The sequence below is a fragment of the Ranitomeya variabilis genome, chromosome 1 (genome assembly GCF_051348905.1).
Source record: "Ranitomeya variabilis isolate aRanVar5 chromosome 1, aRanVar5.hap1, whole genome shotgun sequence".
Taxonomy (NCBI): Eukaryota; Metazoa; Chordata; class Amphibia; order Anura; family Dendrobatidae; genus Ranitomeya; species Ranitomeya variabilis.
Genome location: NC_135232.1, coordinates 216,176,889 through 216,198,637, shown reverse-complemented (window position 1 = coordinate 216,198,637; position 21,749 = coordinate 216,176,889). Strand labels below are relative to the sequence as shown.

The following is a 21,749-nucleotide window of genomic DNA, read 5'->3' as shown; positions in this document are numbered from 1 at the left end:
GTGAAAGTAGCCTTAGCTGGATCAGCTGGTCGGATCCGGTGCAAAAACGGATCCGTCGCATCAGTTTTCGGATCCGTTTTTTTCAACATTCGACAGATTGTGACTGATGGCAAAAAACTGAGGTGTGAAAGTAGCCATAGGTAGAGTGCATTTGTATGTGTTTCTTTAGTGACCGGTCTTCTGCAGAGTGCTGTGTCCCCTCACCGCGGCCATCAGCTGCTGGAAGAGGTCACGTGGGTGCCGTCCTCCCACAGGTAGGAGGAGATCGCAGAATAGGACACGCCCACTACTTCTTAGCGAACGAAACTTCTTAACTCCTCCCGCCCATGTGACCGGTCACATGACCCCTGACGTCACCGCGGCGGCTCCAGTTTGTTGGAGCTCTGTTGTTGGGCAGTAGTGGAGCCGTTGGGGACAGCCGGAGTTGTACGCTAGTAACGGGTAAGAGCACAGGACTTCTGAGAAGGGCCGAGGTGGTGCTGTGGTACCACAGGTCCCAGCAAACCTGCACATAACAGGTCCGGGCGGCTGTGCCTGGTTCTCCTGTGTCATGGTGAGTCATGGCTTAGCGGTGATGTAACTAGTGACCGGTGTGATGGGTGGTGGGCACAGGGCAATCTCCCAGGATGCTTCACTGTCTTATTGGCCTCCCAGCACTTGTAGGGGGGCTGTCCAGGCTACTGGTCATTCCTGGTACTGCAGCTCACATAGAAGTGAATAGGAGCTGAGCCGCAGTCCCCACTACAGTGAGTGAGCAGCTGACTATTGGGGTCTTGGTTTTTGGATTTCCACTGTTGCCCGATCCCACCGATAGACCATCAGTGTTTAGGTTGTGGACAGGCCCTCTAGAGCCACACACTGCAGTAATCAGTCAGATACTCCCTCGCTGTGTGGTGGGCTGGCCCCTCAGTGTATCCGCTGTGTGGTGGGCTGGCCCCTCAGTGTATCCGCTGTGTGGTGGGCTGGCCCCTCAGTGTATCCGCTGTGTGGTGGGCTGGCCCCTCAGTGTGTCCGCTGTGTGGTGGGCTGGCCCCTCAGTGTGTCCGCTGTGTGGTGGGCTGGCCCCTCAGTGTGTCCGCTGTGTGGTGGGCTGGCCCCTCAGTGTGTCCGCTGTGTGGTGGGCTGGCCCCTCAGTGTGTCCGCTGTGTGGTGGGCTGGCCCCTCAGTGTGTCCGCTGTGTGGTGGGCTGGCCCCTCAGTGTGTCCGCTGTGTGGTGGGCTGGCCCCTCAGTGTGTCCGCTGTGTGGTGGGCTGGCCCCTCAGTGTGTCCGCTGTGTGGTGGGCTGGCCCCTCAGTGTATCCGCTGTGTGGTGGGCTGGCCCCTCAGTGTATCCGCTGTGTGGTGGGCTGGCCCCTCAGTGTATCCGCTGTGTGGTGGGCTGGCCCCTCAGTGTATCCGCTGTGTGGTGGGCTGGCCCCTCAGTGTATCCGCTGTGTGGTGGGCTGGCCCCTCAGTGTATCCGCTGTGTGGTGGGCTGGCCCCTCAGTGTATCCGCTGTGTGGTGGGCTGGCCCCTCAGTGTATCCGCTGTGTGGTGGGCTGGCCCCTCAGTGTATCCGCTGTGTGGTGGGCTGGCCCCTCAGTGTATCCGCTGTGTGGTGGGCTGGCCCCTCAGTGTATCCGCTGTGTGGTGGGCTGGCCCCTCAGTGTATCCGCTGTGTGGTGGGCTGGCCCCTCAGTGTATCCGCTGTGTGGTGGGCTGGCCCCTCAGTGTATCCGCTGTGTGGTGGGCTGGCCCCTCAGTGTATCCGCTGTGTGGTGGGCTGGCCCCTCAGTGTATCCGCTGTGTGGTGGGCTGGCCCCTCAGTGTATCCGCTGTGGATTTTCGGCAGCATGCATGGCGCTGTTCTACAAAATGCGTAATAAAAAAATAAATAAATCAGCAGTATAAACTGACACTTTCACTGCTGATTTCACCCAGTGATTTGGAGACATTTGGAGCTTTTCCTGTTTCTGCTCCTTGCTCACAGCCTAAGGAGCTTTATCGAGGGGCTCCGCTCCCAGATAGTCTTGAAAAACCGTTCTCATTATATATAAAATCCACTCTTCTGTTCATGAGGGGTTTTTGCCTGCAGTAGAAAAATGTACCTCCCAAAATTAGAAGAAAAAAGCAAAGTGGCACCACTCCTTAGTCCGAGGGTAAATCAGACATATGTGCTGAATCAGGCGTGTCTAGCCGCGGAGGTGCTAGCGTGTGGAAATTAGCGATGTAGCCGTCAATAGTTAGAAAGAAACGCAGCACTCACCGGAACTGTAGAAGAATCTTCTTTATTTACAGGTTGCGGCAATGCATCTTCACGGCACGGGGGAGTGGGAGGTGAGGAGCGTGCAAGGCAGAACGGACGACGGCCGTTTCGCGCTAAACGGTAGCGCTTCTACGGGTCCATGATCCGGAGGAAGTTACGCCGGGAGAAATAGGGTAGAAACCCCTCCTCTCCGGCGTCATCGACCTCCAGATGAACAAAAGTGCTAATTAACAAGGTGCAAATTAAAACCAAGATAGCAAGGATAAAATGCAGATAAACACAAGTTATCAAAAGCTCAATACAGAAAGCGATCTTAAACCAACATTTATGATAATATATGCTATAGACTCAAGGTTCCACATATACGCAGGATTTTAATTTTAAAGACGTGAGATCTACCTTTTCATTGTATAGGAATCCTAACCTATGAGTGAAGTAATCCAATTCTAAATAAGCAAAGTAAAGTAGCAACAAAAAAACGAAAAATTGTACTTTTAGCAATTATTAATCATAATTTTTTAATCTTTTAATCTATTTGGCTGTTCTAATCAAGCCTGTAGTTTTAATGAAAGAAGTCACCAAGAAAGTACCTATTAATGATAGTAAATTCATACCGGCAAGGGGGAGTACTAATGAGACAGGGGTCGATAACGAAGAATTAAATAAATATTACAGGAAGATGGACATATCTGTCCTGTCATTAAAGCCAGAGGGGCCCGTAGCTCGTGTCCTCATAATCCATTTTGCTTCTTGTTGCAAAAGGATTTTTCCCAAATCTCCTCCCTTAGAGGTGAGGCTTACTTTCTCTAAACCTACAAAGGTGAGAACTGTCGGATCACCCTGGTGACATTCCCTGATGTGGCTTATGAGTCTAGGTACTCCTTTACCCGTAGATACGGATTTAAAATGTTCCCTAAATCTGACATATAATTTGCGTATTGTTTTGCCAATGTAAAATCGTTTACATGGGCAAAACAGCGCATATACAACAAATTCCGTTTTGCATGAAATAAAATGAATTATGTTATGTGAAATTGGACCAATTTCTACCACCTGCCCTGTCATATGGTATTGACAAAAAGGGCAATTTCCACACCGGAAATTGCCTTGTGGAATGGTTTGGTTTAACCAAGTGCTTTTTTTGTCCTTTGTCACTCTGTTACGGACCAGGATGTCCCTGACTCTGGTGCTGCGCCTGTTGGAAATGAGGGGACCTGCTGTAGTTCTGGCAGAGAGATCGCTATCTCTCTCCAATACGTGCCAATGTCTGCGGATGGTGGAACGTATCGCATCATCCATTGGTCCGTATTGGAAACAGAAGGCGAATCTCTGTTGAGGATTCTTGACAGGGGTTACATTTTTAGATTCAACACGTTGGATGGTGGATTTTAGTAAATCTTCGGGGTACCCCCTTTCTCGGAACCTATGGAATAATTCATTAGATTGTGTTTGGAAGCCACTGGATGTATTATTTAGTCTTTGGACTCTAAGAAACTGCCCATAAGGTAAAGAATTTTTTACATGATTGGGATGATAGCTGTTATAATGTAGCAGAGAGTTACTAGCAGTAGATTTGCGATAGACAGAAGTACGTATGGTATCATGTTCTATTTGAACAGACACATCCAAAAAGTCTATGGTTTGGCCTCCGAAATGAGAGGTAAAGGACATCCCCATTAAGTTGATCTCATTAAGGTAAATAACAAATGATTCGAACTCTGTTTTCGTGCCGTCCCATACCATGATCACGTCATCAACGTACCTCATATATAATTTGATATGTTTAAGATAGATGTTTTTGTGAGAATAAATGTAGTCCTCTTCAAATACCGCCATGTATAGATTGGCAAACGTACATGCAACCGGGGTCCCCATGGCAGTCCCTGTGGTCTGCCTGTACCATACATCCAAGAACATGAAGGCATTGTGGGTGAGTATGAATTGGAGACTCTCACACACAAATTGGACATATTCAGAACTTTTTGTAGTGGTGAGCAAAATTCTCCTAATCATGTCCACGCCCATATCTTGAGGGATGCTAGTGTACAGGCTGACCACATCTAGGGACACCAATGAGAACCCCGGCTGCCAGACGAAATTTTGAATGTGTCTGAGAAAAGAGTTGGTATCTTTTAGGTATGAGGGAACATCCATAAGAATCGGGCGTAAGAGCCAATCGATGTACTGGGATAGGGGCTCAGTGAGTGACCCTATCCCAGACACGATGGGTCTGCCTGGGGGACAGGTCACGGACTTATGAATTTTTGGTAAATAATACCAATGGGGTTTGGTAGGATAATTGGGGAGCAATTTCTCTGCCTTCTTTTGGGTCAATACCCTATTTTCTACAGCCTTCCTAAGAAACGTACAAAGTTTAGACTTATATTTTAGCGTTGGGTCACCTGGTAATTTAACATAGATTTTAGTATCTGATAGCTGTCTGTCTGCCTCCGCTAGATAAGCTTCTTTAGGTAATAATACTGTTTTGCCCCCCTTGTCGGCGGGGCGAATGATAACATCTGACCAACCAGCTAATTCTGATAGGGCTTTTTTCTCATCAATCATTAAATTAGGTTGCGGTTTCTTATAAATTAGGGCTTCAATGTCTTTTAAGACTAACGTCTCAAATAAATCAATTGTGTTTCCTGGGGATATAGGTGGCATGTACGTGGAGGGGACCCCTCCCAAGAAGGGGGTAGTAGCTCGAGAGTTAGCTGTCTCTAAAATGGTAGGATCCATATCAGTTAGGCTTAACAGTTGTTGTGCATCATGTTGGTATTCTGCCAAGGCTTCTTCTCCCGGCCCCACCATAAAACCCAATGGGCCCACGAAGCAGGGTTGTTCTCCCTCCATGCTGGTATTATTGGTGGAGCTGGTTAGAAAGGACTTATATAAGTGTATTTTTCTGGTGGCTTTAAAAAGGTCTATCTGGAATGAAACAAAATCAAAGTCACCAGGGATACAATAGTTTAGACCTTTGGATAATAGAGATAGATGAGCCGGGGTTAACGTCCGATTTGTAAGATTAAGGACATGGTCATCAGAGCGGGACACTAGCGACGTTCCTGTCTCCAGGACACAAATTTTCTTTTCTGATATCGGTGGGGGCCTAGATTTTCGTTTGCCCCTCCTTGTCTTCCTCCTAAAGGGGGTGATGTATTTGTCGGTAAATCAGATGTCGCGTTTCCTGCAAATTCCGGATTGCTGCTCGGACCCTCACTTAAACTAGAGTCGGATTCTGTGGTTAAGTAGTCTTTCTTGTTTGGCTGGCTGCGTCTTTTTTTGTTATTAAAACTCCATTTTCTCTGTCTGAAATTATTTCCATTAAAACTTCGATTCTCTTTATTAAATTTATTCCAATTAAAAATATGGCCAGAGTCATAGTCATTTTTATCGCGGAGAAATTTATCCCTTTTCCTCTGCTTAATTTCTGCCTGTATAGGGATAAGCTTAATGTCTAGTTTTTTATTAAAGGTGGTCCATTGGCTTTCCGTCAGTCTGCTCTGTAGTTCAGCTTGAGTCTTGGTAATTTCAGAACTGACCATCTCGTAATTTTTCATATTAGATTTTAGAACTAGCAAGAGTAATTCCTGGGAGCACCGTAGCATAACTTGCTCCCATTCTGTTTTTAACATATCATCACTGCTAAAGTGGGACATCTCTTTCCACACTCTTAAACCTCTTGGGACACGTCCATTGTCTATGTATGACTGTAATGAATTATTGGTCCAAAATAGTCTGATCTCTCGCTCTGAGAGGTTGGTCAGCTTATATTCCAATGATCATGTACTGAGCATCTGCAATTCATCCGCCTGTTCACACTCCTTAAAATATTGTGCAACGTCCTCCCGGCCGGCTTGTAAGCTAGAACGCACAGATCCAGCGTCTGGATCCATTCTGTTGCTATCCGCAATACAATTTAACAATCCAGAAACGTCTGCCTCTGTATATGGGTGTGCACACTAAAGACCAAGCATTGTCCAACCAAAATTAGAAGAAAAAAGCAAAGTGGCACCACTCCTTAGTCCGAGGGTAAATCAGACATATGTGCTGAATCAGGCGTGTCTAGCCGCGGAGGTGCTAGCGTGTGGAAATTAGCGATGTAGCCGTCAATAGTTAGAAAGAAACGCAGCACTCACCGGAACTGTAGAAGAATCTTCTTTATTTACAGGTTGCGGCAATGCATCTTCACGGCACGGGGGAGTGGGAGGTGAGGAGCGTGCAAGGCAGAACGGACGACGGCCGTTTCGCGCTAAACGGTAGCGCTTCTACGGGTCCATGATCCGGAGGAAGTTACGCCGGGAGAAATAGGGTAGAAACCCCTCCTCTCCGGCGTCATCGACCTCCAGATGAACAAAAGTGCTAATTAACAAGGTGCAAATTAAAACCAAGATAGCAAGGATAAAATGCAGATAAACACAAGTTATCAAAAGCTCAATACAGAAAGCGATCTTAAACCAACATTTATGATAATATATGCTATAGACTCAAGGTTCCACATATACGCAGGATTTTAATTTTAAAGACGTGAGATCTACCTTTTCATTGTATAGGAATCCTAACCTATGAGTGAAGTAATCCAATTCTAAATAAGCAAAGTAAAGTAGCAACAAAAAAACGAAAAATTGTACTTTTAGCAATTATTAATCATAATTTTTTAATCTTTTAATCTATTTGGCTGTTCTAATCAAGCCTGTAGTTTTAATGAAAGAAGTCACCAAGAAAATAGGGTATTGACCCAAAAGAAGGCAGAGAAATTGCTCCCCAATTATCCTACCAAACCCCATTGGTATTATTTACCAAAAATTCATAAGTCCGTGACCTGTCCCCCAGGCAGACCCATCGTGTCTGGGATAGGGTCACTCACTGAGCCCCTATCCCAGTACATCGATTGGCTCTTACGCCCGATTCTTATGGATGTTCCCTCATACCTAAAAGATACCAACTCTTTTCTCAGACACATTCAAAATTTCGTCTGGCAGCCGGGGTTCTCATTGGTGTCCCTAGATGTGGTCAGCCTGTACACTAGCATCCCTCAAGATATGGGCGTGGACATGATTAGGAGAATTTTGCTCACCACTACAAAAAGTTCTGAATATGTCCAATTTGTGTGTGAGAGTCTCCAATTCATACTCACCCACAATGCCTTCATGTTCTTGGATGTATGGTACAGGCAGACCACAGGGACTGCCATGGGGACCCCGGTTGCATGTACGTTTGCCAATCTATACATGGCGGTATTTGAAGAGGACTACATTTATTCTCACAAAAACATCTATCTTAAACATATCAAATTATATATGAGGTACGTTGATGACGTGATCATGGTATGGGACGGCACGAAAACAGAGTTCGAATCATTTGTTATTTACCTTAATGAGATCAACTTAATGGGGATGTCCTTTACCTCTCATTTCGGAGGCCAAACCATAGACTTTTTGGATGTGTCTGTTCAAATAGAACATGATACCATACGTACTTCTGTCTATCGCAAATCTACTGCTAGTAACTCTCTGCTACATTATAACAGCTATCATCCCAATCATGTAAAAAATTCTTTACCTTATGGGCAGTTTCTTAGAGTCCAAAGACTAAATAATACATCCAGTGGCTTCCAAACACAATCTAATGAATTATTCCATAGGTTCCGAGAAAGGGGGTACCCCGAAGATTTACTAAAATCCACCATCCAACGTGTTGAATCTAAAAATGTAACCCCTGTCAAGAATCCTCAACAGAGATTCGCCTTCTGTTTCCAATACGGACCAATGGATGATGCGATACGTTCCACCATCCGCAGACATTGGCACGTATTGGAGAGAGATAGCGATCTCTCTGCCAGAACTACAGCAGGTCCCCTCATTTCCAACAGGCGCAGCACCAGAGTCAGGGACATCCTGGTCCGTAACAGAGTGACAAAGGACAAAAAAAGCACTTGGTTAAACCAAACCATTCCACAAGGCAATTTCCGGTGTGGAAATTGCCCTTTTTGTCAATACCATATGACAGGGCAGGTGGTAGAAATTGGTCCAATTTCACATAACATAATTCATTTTATTTCATGCAAAACGGAATTTGTTGTATATGCGCTGTTTTGCCCGTGTAAACGATTTTACATTGGCAAAACAATACGCAAATTATATGTCAGATTTAGGGAACATTTTAAATCCGTATCTACGGGTAAAGGAGTACCTAGACTCATAAGCCACATCAGGGAATGTCACCAGGGTGATCCGACAGTTCTCACCTTTGTAGGTTTAGAGAAAGTAAGCCTCACCTCTAAGGGAGGAGATTTGGGAAAAATCCTTTTGCAACAAGAAGCAAAATGGATTATGAGGACACGAGCTACGGGCCCCTCTGGCTTTAATGACAGGACAGATATGTCCATCTTCCTGTAATATTTATTTAATTCTTCGTTATCGACCCCTGTCTCATTAGTACTCCCCCTTGCCGGTATGAATTTACTATCATTAATAGGTACTTTCTTGGTGACTTCTTTCATTAAAACTACAGGCTTGATTAGAACAGCCAAATAGATTAAAAGATTAAAAAATTATGATTAATAATTGCTAAAAGTACAATTTTTCGTTTTTTTGTTGCTACTTTACTTTGCTTATTTAGAATTGGATTACTTCACTCATAGGTTAGGATTCCTATACAATGAAAAGGTAGATCTCACGTCTTTAAAATTAAAATCCTGCGTATATGTGGAACCTTGAGTCTATAGCATATATTATCATAAATGTTGGTTTAAGATCGCTTTCTGTATTGAGCTTTTGATAACTTGTGTTTATCTGCATTTTATCCTTGCTATCTTGGTTTTAATTTGCACCTTGTTAATTAGCACTTTTGTTCATCTGGAGGTCGATGACGCCGGAGAGGAGGGGTTTCTACCCTATTTCTCCCGGCGTAACTTCCTCCGGATCATGGACCCGTAGAAGCGCTACCGTTTAGCGCGAAACGGCCGTCGTCCGTTCTGCCTTGCACGCTCCTCACCTCCCACTCCCCCGTGCCGTGAAGATGCATTGCCGCAACCTGTAAATAAAGAAGATTCTTCTACAGTTCCGGTGAGTGCTGCGTTTCTTTCTAACTATTGACGGCTACATCGCTAATTTCCACACGCTAGCACCTCCGCGGCTAGACACGCCTGATTCAGCACATATGTCTGATTTACCCTCGGACTAAGGAGTGGTGCCACTTTGCTTTTTTCTTCTAATTTTGGTTGGACAATGCTTGGTCTTTAGTGTGCACACCCATATACAGAGGCAGACGTTTCTGGATTGTTAAATTGTATTGCGGATAGCAACAGAATGGATCCAGACGCTGGATCTGTGCGTTCTAGCTTACAAGCCGGCCGGGAGGACGTTGCACAATATTTTAAGGAGTGTGAACAGGCGGATGAATTGCAGATGCTCAGTACATGATCATTGGAATATAAGCTGACCAACCTCTCAGAGCGAGAGATCAGACTATTTTGGACCAATAATTCATTACAGTCATACATAGACAATGGACGTGTCCCAAGAGGTTTAAGAGTGTGGAAAGAGATGTCCCACTTTAGCAGTGATGATATGTTAAAAACAGAATGGGAGCAAGTTATGCTACGGTGCTCCCAGGAATTACTCTTGCTAGTTCTAAAATCTAATATGAAAAATTACGAGATGGTCAGTTCTGAAATTACCAAGACTCAAGCTGAACTACAGAGCAGACTGACGGAAAGCCAATGGACCACCTTTAATAAAAAACTAGACATTAAGCTTATCCCTATACAGGCAGAAATTAAGCAGAGGAAAAGGGATAAATTTCTCCGCGATAAAAATGACTATGACTCTGGCCATATTTTTAATTGGAATAAATTTAATAAAGAGAATCGAAGTTTTAATGGAAATAATTTCAGACAGAGAAAATGGAGTTTTAATAACAAAAAAAGACGCAGCCAGCCAAACAAGAAAGACTACTTAACCACAGAATCCGACTCTAGTTTAAGTGAGGGTCCGAGCAGCAATCCGGAATTTGCAGGAAACGCGACATCTGATTTACCGACAAATACATCACCCCCTTTAGGAGGAAGACAAGGAGGGGCAAACGAAAATCTAGGCCCCCACCGATATCAGAAAAGAAAATTTGTGTCCTGGAGACAGGAACGTCGCTAGTGTCCCGCTCTGATGACCATGTCCTTAATCTTACAAATCGGACGTTAACCCCGGCTCATCTATCTCTATTATCCAAAGGTCTAAACTATTGTATCCCTGGTGACTTTGATTTTGTTTCATTCCAGATAGACCTTTTTAAAGCCACCAGAAAAATACACTTATATAAGTCCTTTCTAACCAGCTCCACCAATAATACCAGCATGGAGGGAGAACAACCCTGCTTCGTGGGCCCATTGGGTTTTATGGTGGGGCCGGGAGAAGAAGCCTTGGCAGAATACCAACATGATGCACAACAACTGTTAAGCCTAACTGATATGGATCCTACCATTTTAGAGACAGCTAACTCTCGAGCTACTACCCCCTTCTTGGGAGGGGTCCCCTCCACGTACATGCCACCTATATCCCCAGGAAACACAATTGATTTATTTGAGACGTTAGTCTTAAAAGACATTGAAGCCCTAATTTATAAGAAACCGCAACCTAATTTAATGATTGATGAGAAAAAAGCCCTATCAGAATTAGCTGGTTGGTCAGATGTTATCATTCGCCCCGCCGACAAGGGGGGCAAAACAGTATTATTACCTAAAGAAGCTTATCTAGCGGAGGCAGACAGACAGCTATCAGATACTAAAATCTATGTTAAATTACCAGGTGACCCAACGCTAAAATATAAGTCTAAACTTTGTACGTTTCTTAGGAAGGCTGTAGAAAATAGGGTATTGACCCAAAAGAAGGCAGAGAAATTGCTCCCCAATTATCCTACCAAACCCCATTGGTATTATTTACCAAAAATTCATAAGTCCGTGACCTGTCCCCCAGGCAGACCCATCGTGTCTGGGATAGGGTCACTCACTGAGCCCCTATCCCAGTACATCGATTGGCTCTTACGCCCGATTCTTATGGATGTTCCCTCATACCTAAAAGATACCAACTCTTTTCTCAGACACATTCAAAATTTCGTCTGGCAGCCGGGGTTCTCATTGGTGTCCCTAGATGTGGTCAGCCTGTACACTAGCATCCCTCAAGATATGGGCGTGGACATGATTAGGAGAATTTTGCTCACCACTACAAAAAGTTCTGAATATGTCCAATTTGTGTGTGAGAGTCTCCAATTCATACTCACCCACAATGCCTTCATGTTCTTGGATGTATGGTACAGGCAGACCACAGGGACTGCCATGGGGACCCCGGTTGCATGTACGTTTGCCAATCTATACATGGCGGTATTTGAAGAGGACTACATTTATTCTCACAAAAACATCTATCTTAAACATATCAAATTATATATGAGGTACGTTGATGACGTGATCATGGTATGGGACGGCACGAAAACAGAGTTCGAATCATTTGTTATTTACCTTAATGAGATCAACTTAATGGGGATGTCCTTTACCTCTCATTTCGGAGGCCAAACCATAGACTTTTTGGATGTGTCTGTTCAAATAGAACATGATACCATACGTACTTCTGTCTATCGCAAATCTACTGCTAGTAACTCTCTGCTACATTATAACAGCTATCATCCCAATCATGTAAAAAATTCTTTACCTTATGGGCAGTTTCTTAGAGTCCAAAGACTAAATAATACATCCAGTGGCTTCCAAACACAATCTAATGAATTATTCCATAGGTTCCGAGAAAGGGGGTACCCCGAAGATTTACTAAAATCCACCATCCAACGTGTTGAATCTAAAAATGTAACCCCTGTCAAGAATCCTCAACAGAGATTCGCCTTCTGTTTCCAATACGGACCAATGGATGATGCGATACGTTCCACCATCCGCAGACATTGGCACGTATTGGAGAGAGATAGCGATCTCTCTGCCAGAACTACAGCAGGTCCCCTCATTTCCAACAGGCGCAGCACCAGAGTCAGGGACATCCTGGTCCGTAACAGAGTGACAAAGGACAAAAAAAGCACTTGGTTAAACCAAACCATTCCACAAGGCAATTTCCGGTGTGGAAATTGCCCTTTTTGTCAATACCATATGACAGGGCAGGTGGTAGAAATTGGTCCAATTTCACATAACATAATTCATTTTATTTCATGCAAAACGGAATTTGTTGTATATGCGCTGTTTTGCCCGTGTAAACGATTTTACATTGGCAAAACAATACGCAAATTATATGTCAGATTTAGGGAACATTTTAAATCCGTATCTACGGGTAAAGGAGTACCTAGACTCATAAGCCACATCAGGGAATGTCACCAGGGTGATCCGACAGTTCTCACCTTTGTAGGTTTAGAGAAAGTAAGCCTCACCTCTAAGGGAGGAGATTTGGGAAAAATCCTTTTGCAACAAGAAGCAAAATGGATTATGAGGACACGAGCTACGGGCCCCTCTGGCTTTAATGACAGGACAGATATGTCCATCTTCCTGTAATATTTATTTAATTCTTCGTTATCGACCCCTGTCTCATTAGTACTCCCCCTTGCCGGTATGAATTTACTATCATTAATAGGTACTTTCTTGGTGACTTCTTTCATTAAAACTACAGGCTTGATTAGAACAGCCAAATAGATTAAAAGATTAAAAAATTATGATTAATAATTGCTAAAAGTACAATTTTTCGTTTTTTTGTTGCTACTTTACTTTGCTTATTTAGAATTGGATTACTTCACTCATAGGTTAGGATTCCTATACAATGAAAAGGTAGATCTCACGTCTTTAAAATTAAAATCCTGCGTATATGTGGAACCTTGAGTCTATAGCATATATTATCATAAATGTTGGTTTAAGATCGCTTTCTGTATTGAGCTTTTGATAACTTGTGTTTATCTGCATTTTATCCTTGCTATCTTGGTTTTAATTTGCACCTTGTTAATTAGCACTTTTGTTCATCTGGAGGTCGATGACGCCGGAGAGGAGGGGTTTCTACCCTATTTCTCCCGGCGTAACTTCCTCCGGATCATGGACCCGTAGAAGCGCTACCGTTTAGCGCGAAACGGCCGTCGTCCGTTCTGCCTTGCACGCTCCTCACCTCCCACTCCCCCGTGCCGTGAAGATGCATTGCCGCAACCTGTAAATAAAGAAGATTCTTCTACAGTTCCGGTGAGTGCTGCGTTTCTTTCTAACTATTGACAGAAAAATGTACCTGTCGCCTCTTTGAAGAAGATCTTGAAGGAAGCCTCTCCACACTAGGAACCGTCCAATCAAAAGGCTGTAAATAACGTTTCATGAAAAAACCTTTAAAAACTGCTTCAGGAAAAGGAAAAACCTCCCAATACTCTGCAAGACAGGAGAGTTCTGTGTGTGAAAGTCATGACTGCTTCCAAAGACTTTGTTCACATAGACTGTTTGGTGAGGATTTTGCCGCTGGAGATATTTCAGCAGAGAATCCACAGCGGCTCGGGCATCTATCGGATATCTACAGCATAAGTGATCCATTTCTATGTCTCGGAGTACCCCACTGCTGGGACCCCTGCTGATAGTGAGAATGAGGGTTAGATGAATCCCCTGTATGCCGCTGACATTAGTCACACTTGTGTTCTATCGCCCTGACTATGGGATATTTCCAGCTAGTTATAGGCTGTACTGGGTTAATCCCATTAAAGGGAATCTGTCACCCACTGGGACGTACATAATATACTAATATGGGCATACAGGTGATAGAAATGTTACACTGGTCCTACCTGTATGCCTCATATTAATGGTCTTGTTGCTGAGAAATGTTTTCTTTCCTTATGCTAATGATTTGTTCCAGACTCCGCGCCTGCGTCCTGCACTCCCTCTACAATCCGTACTTTTTTCTCCTTTCTATGGGCGACGCATCTAGGGATCTTCTGCGCAGGCGCCGGCGAGTCACTGTGACCTACTGCATGCGTGCCACTAATGTGCTCTCCCTGCATAGTCATTGCTAGGAACCATGTGTACATAGTGATGACTATACAGGGAGGAAGTGGGGAGAGCACATTATTGGCTCGCACGCCGGAGGTCACTGGAGCGGAAGTTGCCCGCATAAGAAATTCCTGAATGCAGTGCCTATAGAAAGGAGGAAGAGGTATGGATTTCTGAGGGAGTGCAGGGCACAGGCCTGAGATTCTGGGGCCGTAACTGAGGTGCATGGGAGGGGGGGGGGTGAAGTATTATAATGAGGACAGGAGGCAGAGATTTCTTCCAGGCACTGCACGCCCCGGAAACCATTAGCATAAGGAAATAATATAACCTTTCTCAACAACAAGACCATTAATATGAGGCATACAGGCAGGACCAGTGTAACATTTCTGTCACCTGTATGCCCATATTAGTAGATTATGTACGTCCCAGTGGGTGACAGATTCCCTTTAAACAAAACGGTTGCATAACACCATAGGGTCACCATCTTCCCCTGAAGGGCGCCATGTTCTCCCCTAGTGCGTTAAAATATCACTGGCATGTGGCGGTGCACAATTTCAACTTTTCCTTAATTTTCCATGTCCTTGTGAACTATTGTCTTGACTACGGATTTTTCCCGTCGTCTATGTGACCGGTTGCCTCCATACGTGGTCTCTGGCAGGCTTGTATTCAGGAGGGAGTGTCTGGGAAGGCTTCTTTCTTCATGCCTCATTACTGAGAACTGAAAGTGATAATGACACTGCTGTTTTGTTTAGAGACGCTGACCATGGCTTCCAGTGCAGAGCAGAAAACGCGGCTGTGTGGAAACTGGTGAGTAATGTGTTATGGCAGCTTCCTGCTTGTTGTTATGGGTGGAGGGCAAATCTCTCTTGGCAATAGGATTTAAAGGGGATATCCAGGACTTTTATTATTTTAGCGTATGGGGCTAACTACCTGCCTGTTCAACAGTGCAGCGTCACTGCAGACATCATGCTGACTCCTGAAGTTGGGACAGTGGGGATCCAGCTGCCAGTCAGCATGGCATCGGCACACACCGCCAGCAGAGCAAATCTGAAGAGAAGAAGCTGTTCTGTTGATGTGACATCAGTGGAAGCAGGGAGATCGCCGACAGGAGTCAGCAATGACCGCTCTGAGCTGGGAGAAATTGTCGCCGAGCTGGACAGGCTGCTTGATAATTCTTAGCTCCATATTCAAAAATAATACAAGTCCTGGATAACCTCTTTAATGCTGCATAATACGTGACCTAAAAGGTTTGAGTAGAGTTAGCAAAAATTGATTTACATGACCTTGGGCAGCAGCCGTACCGGTAATCTTATAGTCACTGGATGTGAGCCCTATGAACCAGCATCCATGACACCTCAGCCTGTTGCGGTGTCACATGTGCGCCATGCTGCATCGATGATATCGCGCCAGGTCAGCTACTCGAGGAGCCATCGATGCTGGCAGGTAGCGGCTGGTTTGCAGGGTTCCCATCCAGCAATCACAAATTATCAACACGTCTGCTGGACTAGTTATGTGAATCAATTAGCTCATCTGTGCTTGTATGTTTCTGGGCTCATTTGTCAATATTTGTGCAGATACTGTAACTGGAAACTGGCCTTGTAGAGTTAAGGTACCTTCACACGAAACGACTTTACAACGAGAACGACAACGATCCGTGACGTTGCAGCGTCCTGGATATCGATATCGTTGTGTTTGACACGCAGCAGCGATCTGGATCCTGCTGTGATATCGCTGGTCGTTGAATAAAGTTCAGAACTTTATTTGGTCGTCAGACCGGCGTGTATCGTCAGGTTTGACACCAAAAGCAACGATACCAGCGATGTTTTACGCTGGTAACCAGGGTAAATATCGGGTTACTAAGCGCAGGGCCGCGCTTAGTAACCCGATGTTTACCCTGGTTACCAGCGTAAAAGTAAAAATAACAAACAGTACATACTCACCTGCGCGTCCCCTGCCGTCCGCTTCCTGCTCTGACTGAGCGCCGGCCCTAAAGTGAAAGAAAAAGCACAGCGGTGACGTCACCGCTCTGCTGTTAGGGCCGGCGCTCACATAGTACAGGAAGCGGACGCCGGGGGACGCGCAGGTGAGCATGTACTGTTTGTTATTTTTACTTTTACACTGGTAACCAGGGTAAACATCGGGTTACTAAGCGCGGCCCTGCACTTAGCAACCCGATGTTTACCCTGGTTACCCGGGGACCTCGGCATCGTTGGTCGCTGGAGAGCTGTCTGTGTGACAGCTCTCCAGCGACCAAACAGCGACGCTGCAGCGATCGGCATCGTTGTCGCTATCGCTGCAGCGTCGCTTCGTGTGAAGGTACCTTTATTGTCTCAATTTAAAGGGCTTTCCTGAGGTTGAGATAATGCTGACTCATCCCACAGTTATCAGATCGGTGGTGGTCTGACATCTGTACCCCCCTCACTGATTAGCTAATACTTGGTGCTGTGATGCAGCTTTGTACATCTGTACTTGCATCTCTGCACAGGGACCCAGACATGTTTGCAATTTACAGGTGTGATTGAGAAAACAGGCCTTGCGAAAGATAACATTTGCATAACAATCCACTGCAGAATCTGCATACAGCCTTCCCATATGGATAAGTTATATTACTGCTGGTCACGCTTCATCTCCTCCAACTGGGAGCATAGGAGGTGATTGGAAGACGCCATCTCTCCCTGTGTACGCGCACGGTCTGTCGGTGTCCTCGGCACAATGAATGGCGGATTGCCGGAGCAGTATTGTGGACTACTTTGAGAAAGGTGTCGGTGATCCTTCTCAGCTCATCATCTTGAGACTCTTGTGCAGCACTGGCTTAGAAAGGCTCACAGACCAGTAAAGTGATGTAAGACAAAGACTGATCTCTAAAAGGTTTCTGTGATGGCAGAAAACAATCTGCTCTTCCAGTAACTGCGCCATGTTTGTCTATTACAGCTTTTCTTTATGTACTTTACTACAACACTGATGCACGCACAGATCATATATTCACAGAACTGTGGTAGTTCAAGCATAGGTAACTGCGACAACGTAAATCAGAATTTTCCATGTCCTTCCCTAGGTTAAAAATAAATCAGAAATCTTGCAATTTTCACTTTCGATTCTGAACAGATGATTTTGTCTCACTATAGGCAGGATTACAATGAAAGGAACACATATATACACAGCAGATAATAGAGAATCTGCTGTTTCCAATAAATAGTGGCCCCAGATATTCCCCTCCCTGTAATGACTTTTGGTCAGATCAAGGTGTGCCTACAAGACTCATGCAGACGACAGTGAGTCAGAGCTGGTGTATTGCTGCCTATCTTCAAGTATGAGTCAGTATTCGGCTTAGTGACAAGTGTAAAAATTGCAAAAATTAAAAAAGCAAAGCTTCAAAGGTCACACTCTTCTCAACAGACTTTGCATAAGTCAACAGTACAAAAGAATAGAATAAACTTTGTAATCCTACGTTCCTGAGAAATATTCTTCCTTCTCAGTTTGAGCCACATCTTCCCCGGAGTCCTCAACTTTCTGTCTAATCTGGAAAATATAGAGTTGTCAAGTTACATAGCCTATTAATCTTCATTGAGGGTGTAGTGAGGAGGAGAGCGACAAAATAGGCCTAGGTAGAGACTGGCAGAGCTTGATGAAGTCAGTGATTTAGCTCATCCCAAAGCTGGATTCATAGCTACACGGCTCAATACTGCTGTAATGTCATTTGTTGCTGCTTCTGAACATGTCCCAAACGGGTAAAGAAGAGCAGGTGTTACTGTGTATGGGAGATGAAAAGCAGCAAGTCCTGTCCCACCAGCTCAGAGAGAACTGAAAATTGGAGATTGGCTTACAGGGAATTTGGAAGGTGAAAAATGCAGGATACATGTCATAAAATGAAAATGGTGTTATTCCTCATATACACACAAAAGCTTTTACTGAAAATGTTTTCAAACTTACAGGTACTTTTTAAAGGGATTGGCCACACTTAGTGTAATCTTCGACACACTGTATTTGGATCTGTCTTCTTTTTACAGTGACTATCACGTGTCCCCAAGTATGTGATTTGTATATTTGTGGTCATGTGATGACTACTCGAACTGTCAAGCGTAGTCAAATCCAAATGATATTTGCATTACAGCAGGTGACAAAGATTCCTCCAAGGGTGGGCAGCCCCTTTAATATAAAAACCTAATATACCCAAGTGGGATGTGTGAACACAGAGGGTTTTTTTTTTAGGGTGATTTGGAGCTGAAACTCTCTAAGGCCGGTTTCACACGTCAGTGGCTCCGGTACATGAGGTGACAGTTTCCTCACGTACCGGAGCCACTGACACACGTAGACACATTAAAATCAATGCATCTGTGCAGATGTCATTGATTTTTTGCGGACCGTGTCTCCGTGTACCAAACACGAAGACATGTCAGTGTTCGTGGGAGCGCACGTATTACACGGACCCATTAAAGTCAATGGGTCCGTGTAAAACACGTACCGCACACGGACGTTCTCCGTGTGCCGTGCAGGAGACAGCGCTCCAGTAAGCGCTGTCCCCCCCACATGGTGCTGAAGCCGCGATTCATATATTCTGTGCAGCAGCGTTTGCTGTAAAGAAGATATGAATAATCCATTTTTTTAGTGGTATTTCGTGTTTAAAATAAAGCTCCATGTCCCCACCCCCTGTGCGCTCCCCCCGCTGTTCTGAAAATACTCACCCGGCTCCCTCGTTGGCTGTCGCTGCTTCCTGTCCTGGCCGCACCTTCTACTGTATGCGGTCACGTGGGGCCGCCGATTACAGTCATGAATATGCGGCTCCACCACCCATAGGGGTGGAGCCGCATATTCATTACTGTAAATGAGCGACCCCACGTGACCGCATACAGGAGAAGCTGCGGCCAGGACAGGACACTGCGAGGGAGGCAGGTGAGTATTTTCAGAACAGCGGGGGGGCGCACAGGGGGTGGGGACATGGAGCTTTATTTTAAACACGAAATACCACAAAAAAAATGGATTATTCATATCTTCTTTACAGCAAACGCTGCTGCACAGAAGATATGAATTGCGGCTTCAGCACGATGCAGGGGACAGCGCTAAACTTTAGCGCTGTCTCTCCTGCACGATCCGTGTGGTACCCAGGCGGCACACGGCTGCCGCACGTGTGCCACACGGATGGCCTACGTGAGCTCACGGACACAGATAACTCCGGTACCGATTTTTTCCGGTACCGGAATTATCTGGACGTGTGAGACTGGCCTAATGCTTATCAAAAACTTACATGTTTTGCTCAATTTCTGGCAGAAAATTCTGCAAAAAAAACCACCCAAAACTGTGTGCACATGCCCTTTAGTGTTTCCTGTTAGAAAAGTCTGTATTCTCCGGAGTTATTGATGAGCGCTATAGACTTCAGTATTTTGGTGCTACTGTAGGGAGATGCAGCAATAATAAAGATAAATCATATTAGGGAAAAATGACAATTTACCAGAGGTATGAAGTGTTAATGTAAGGAAATTGCTTTACAAAGTAACAAGACAAATCTTCATCTGTGACCTGTTCTTTCTCCACCTAGTAAACGTGACATTCCTACCGTTAACTTCACCATCCACGAGATTCACTGCAGGCGCAACATCTGCATATGTGATCTGTGCAAAGAGCCCGTTCACAGAAGTGACCTGGAGGACCACCATGCCACCGAACATGCCTCGGTAAGAATTTATAGGAATAGTTTTTACTGATTGTGTTTTTATTTATTTATTTCTTTATTAGGGGATACTTGGTGCAAATGTATTTTATATTCTGGAATATGTCTTCACTGTAAGTTATATTATCCGCTCATGGAAAACATGGTGCCATTTGTTTAACGGCCCAGGAAAGCAAGATCAGTTATAGGTTAAACATCACATTGATTGTGCTGCAGCCAATTACTGAACCCGATTGCTCTGGCGAAGTAGATGTCATGAGCCTAGTGATTTGGTTACAGTGCTGATGACGTGACGTCACTACTGCAGCCTGTAGACAATCAGCAGACCACAGACAATAGGCAACTATGGGTCCCAGAACAGATTACATTGTTTTGTTTGTTTTTTTTCTGTCCCCATGAGTTTCTGGAATTATAAATCTTTGAATAGAAACAAACAAGTTAGTTGCATTTTGTGCCTGACTTGCTCCTATCTCCCTTCAGTCATTGATCTCCAAATTCTACAGCTGTCAGGCAGAGGTGACTATTGTAATGACCATGCCCTTTAAAGGCTTATTCAGTTTTATTGTATCTTACAATGTTTAATAACTTTCATTTCTACTGTTTCTGCAGCGAACCCTGATCTCTTGGCAGCAATGAAGCTGCAGGTTTTGCTTGTTTTTCTTTTTTCTTCTTTTCTTTCTTTTTTTGCTGTGTTTTTGGCATGCTCTTGTGCATTCTGATAAAGTTTAGTGCAAAAAAAGTCCTATTCTACAGAATCAGGTCTTGGCACAAAAACACAGCAAAACCTAATACCTGTGTGTTTGCTGTGGATTTTCAGCATTTTTTCACTACATTCATGTTAATGGGTGAAAAACGCCAAAAAAATACTGGAAGTTAAATGCTCCATCGTGTAAAAAATCTCTGCAAAGCACAAAATACTGATGACAAAAAACCAAGCTGTGTGCATGAGACTTCTCCTTCGCCTCATTGGGGGACACAGACCGTGGTGTATGCGGCTGCCACTAGGAGGCTGACACTAAGTGATACAAAGAAAGTTCGCTCCTCCCCTGCAGTATACACCCTCCTGCTGGCTCTCAGCTAACCAGTTCTTGCTTAGGCTACTTTCACACTAGCGTCGGGCTCGGCCCGTCGCTTTGCATCGGGCCGACGTTCCCGACGCTAGCGTTGTCTCCGCCGCACAACGGGGGCAGCGGATGCATTTTTCCAGCGCATCCGCTGCCCCATTGTGAGGTGCGGGGAGGTGGGGGCGGAGTTCCGGCCGTGCATGCGCGGTCAGAAAAGACGTTTACGACGGAGCAAAAAATGGTGCAAGCAACGTTTTTTGCTCCCGACGGTCCGCCACTGCACGACGCATCCGTCGCACGACGGGTGCGACGTGTGGCAATCCGTCACAATGCGTCGCTTAATGTTAATCAATGGTGAAAAAACGCATCCTGCAAACACTTTTGCAGGATGCGTTTTTTCGGCAAAACGACGCATTGTGACGGAATGCAGTTAACACTAGTGTGAAAGTAGCCTTAGTGTCTGTAGGAGGCACTTGGGTCTGGTTCAGACCCCAATGTTTTCATTTTATTTTTACTTTTCTGTAAATTTTTATTTTTTAATGGAGTGAAGGGGGCGACGGATCCTTTCAAGGCTCCGATCTCCCCCGAATCATCAACAGGCGAGCACGCCGAGTATACCTCCCCGTACCCTCTCCTGCGACGTGGGAAGCCATGCCTGAGCTCACTTCAGAGGCGACTGTTCCTTCACGGTACCGATCTTCCCACACCAGCAACAGGCGACCACATAGTGTCACCTCTATGTATCCTCCTGGAGCCAGGCCTACAGCCCTGTTCCAATGGCGT

At 45.0% G+C, this 21,749-nt stretch overlaps 1 protein-coding gene across 2 annotated transcripts in view; it reads left to right on the top strand.

Moving 5' to 3' along the window:
• The first annotated feature begins 293 nt into the window (after positions 1-293).
• The window catches only part of TRAFD1 (TRAF-type zinc finger domain containing 1), a 66,089-nt gene continuing 44,633 nt past the window's right edge, over positions 294-21,749 (top strand). Inside the window, exons 1-3 of one of the 2 annotated variants that reach the window (XM_077292489.1) lie at positions 294-441; positions 14,990-15,044; positions 19,771-19,906. In XM_077292489.1, coding sequence (XP_077148604.1) covers positions 15,001-15,044; positions 19,771-19,906 — 180 coding nt within the window. In that variant the 5' untranslated portion in view covers positions 294-441; positions 14,990-15,000. Of the gene's footprint in view, positions 554-14,989; positions 15,045-19,770; positions 19,907-21,749 lie in introns of both variants that reach the window. The other variant, XM_077292498.1, reaches the window with a different exon arrangement.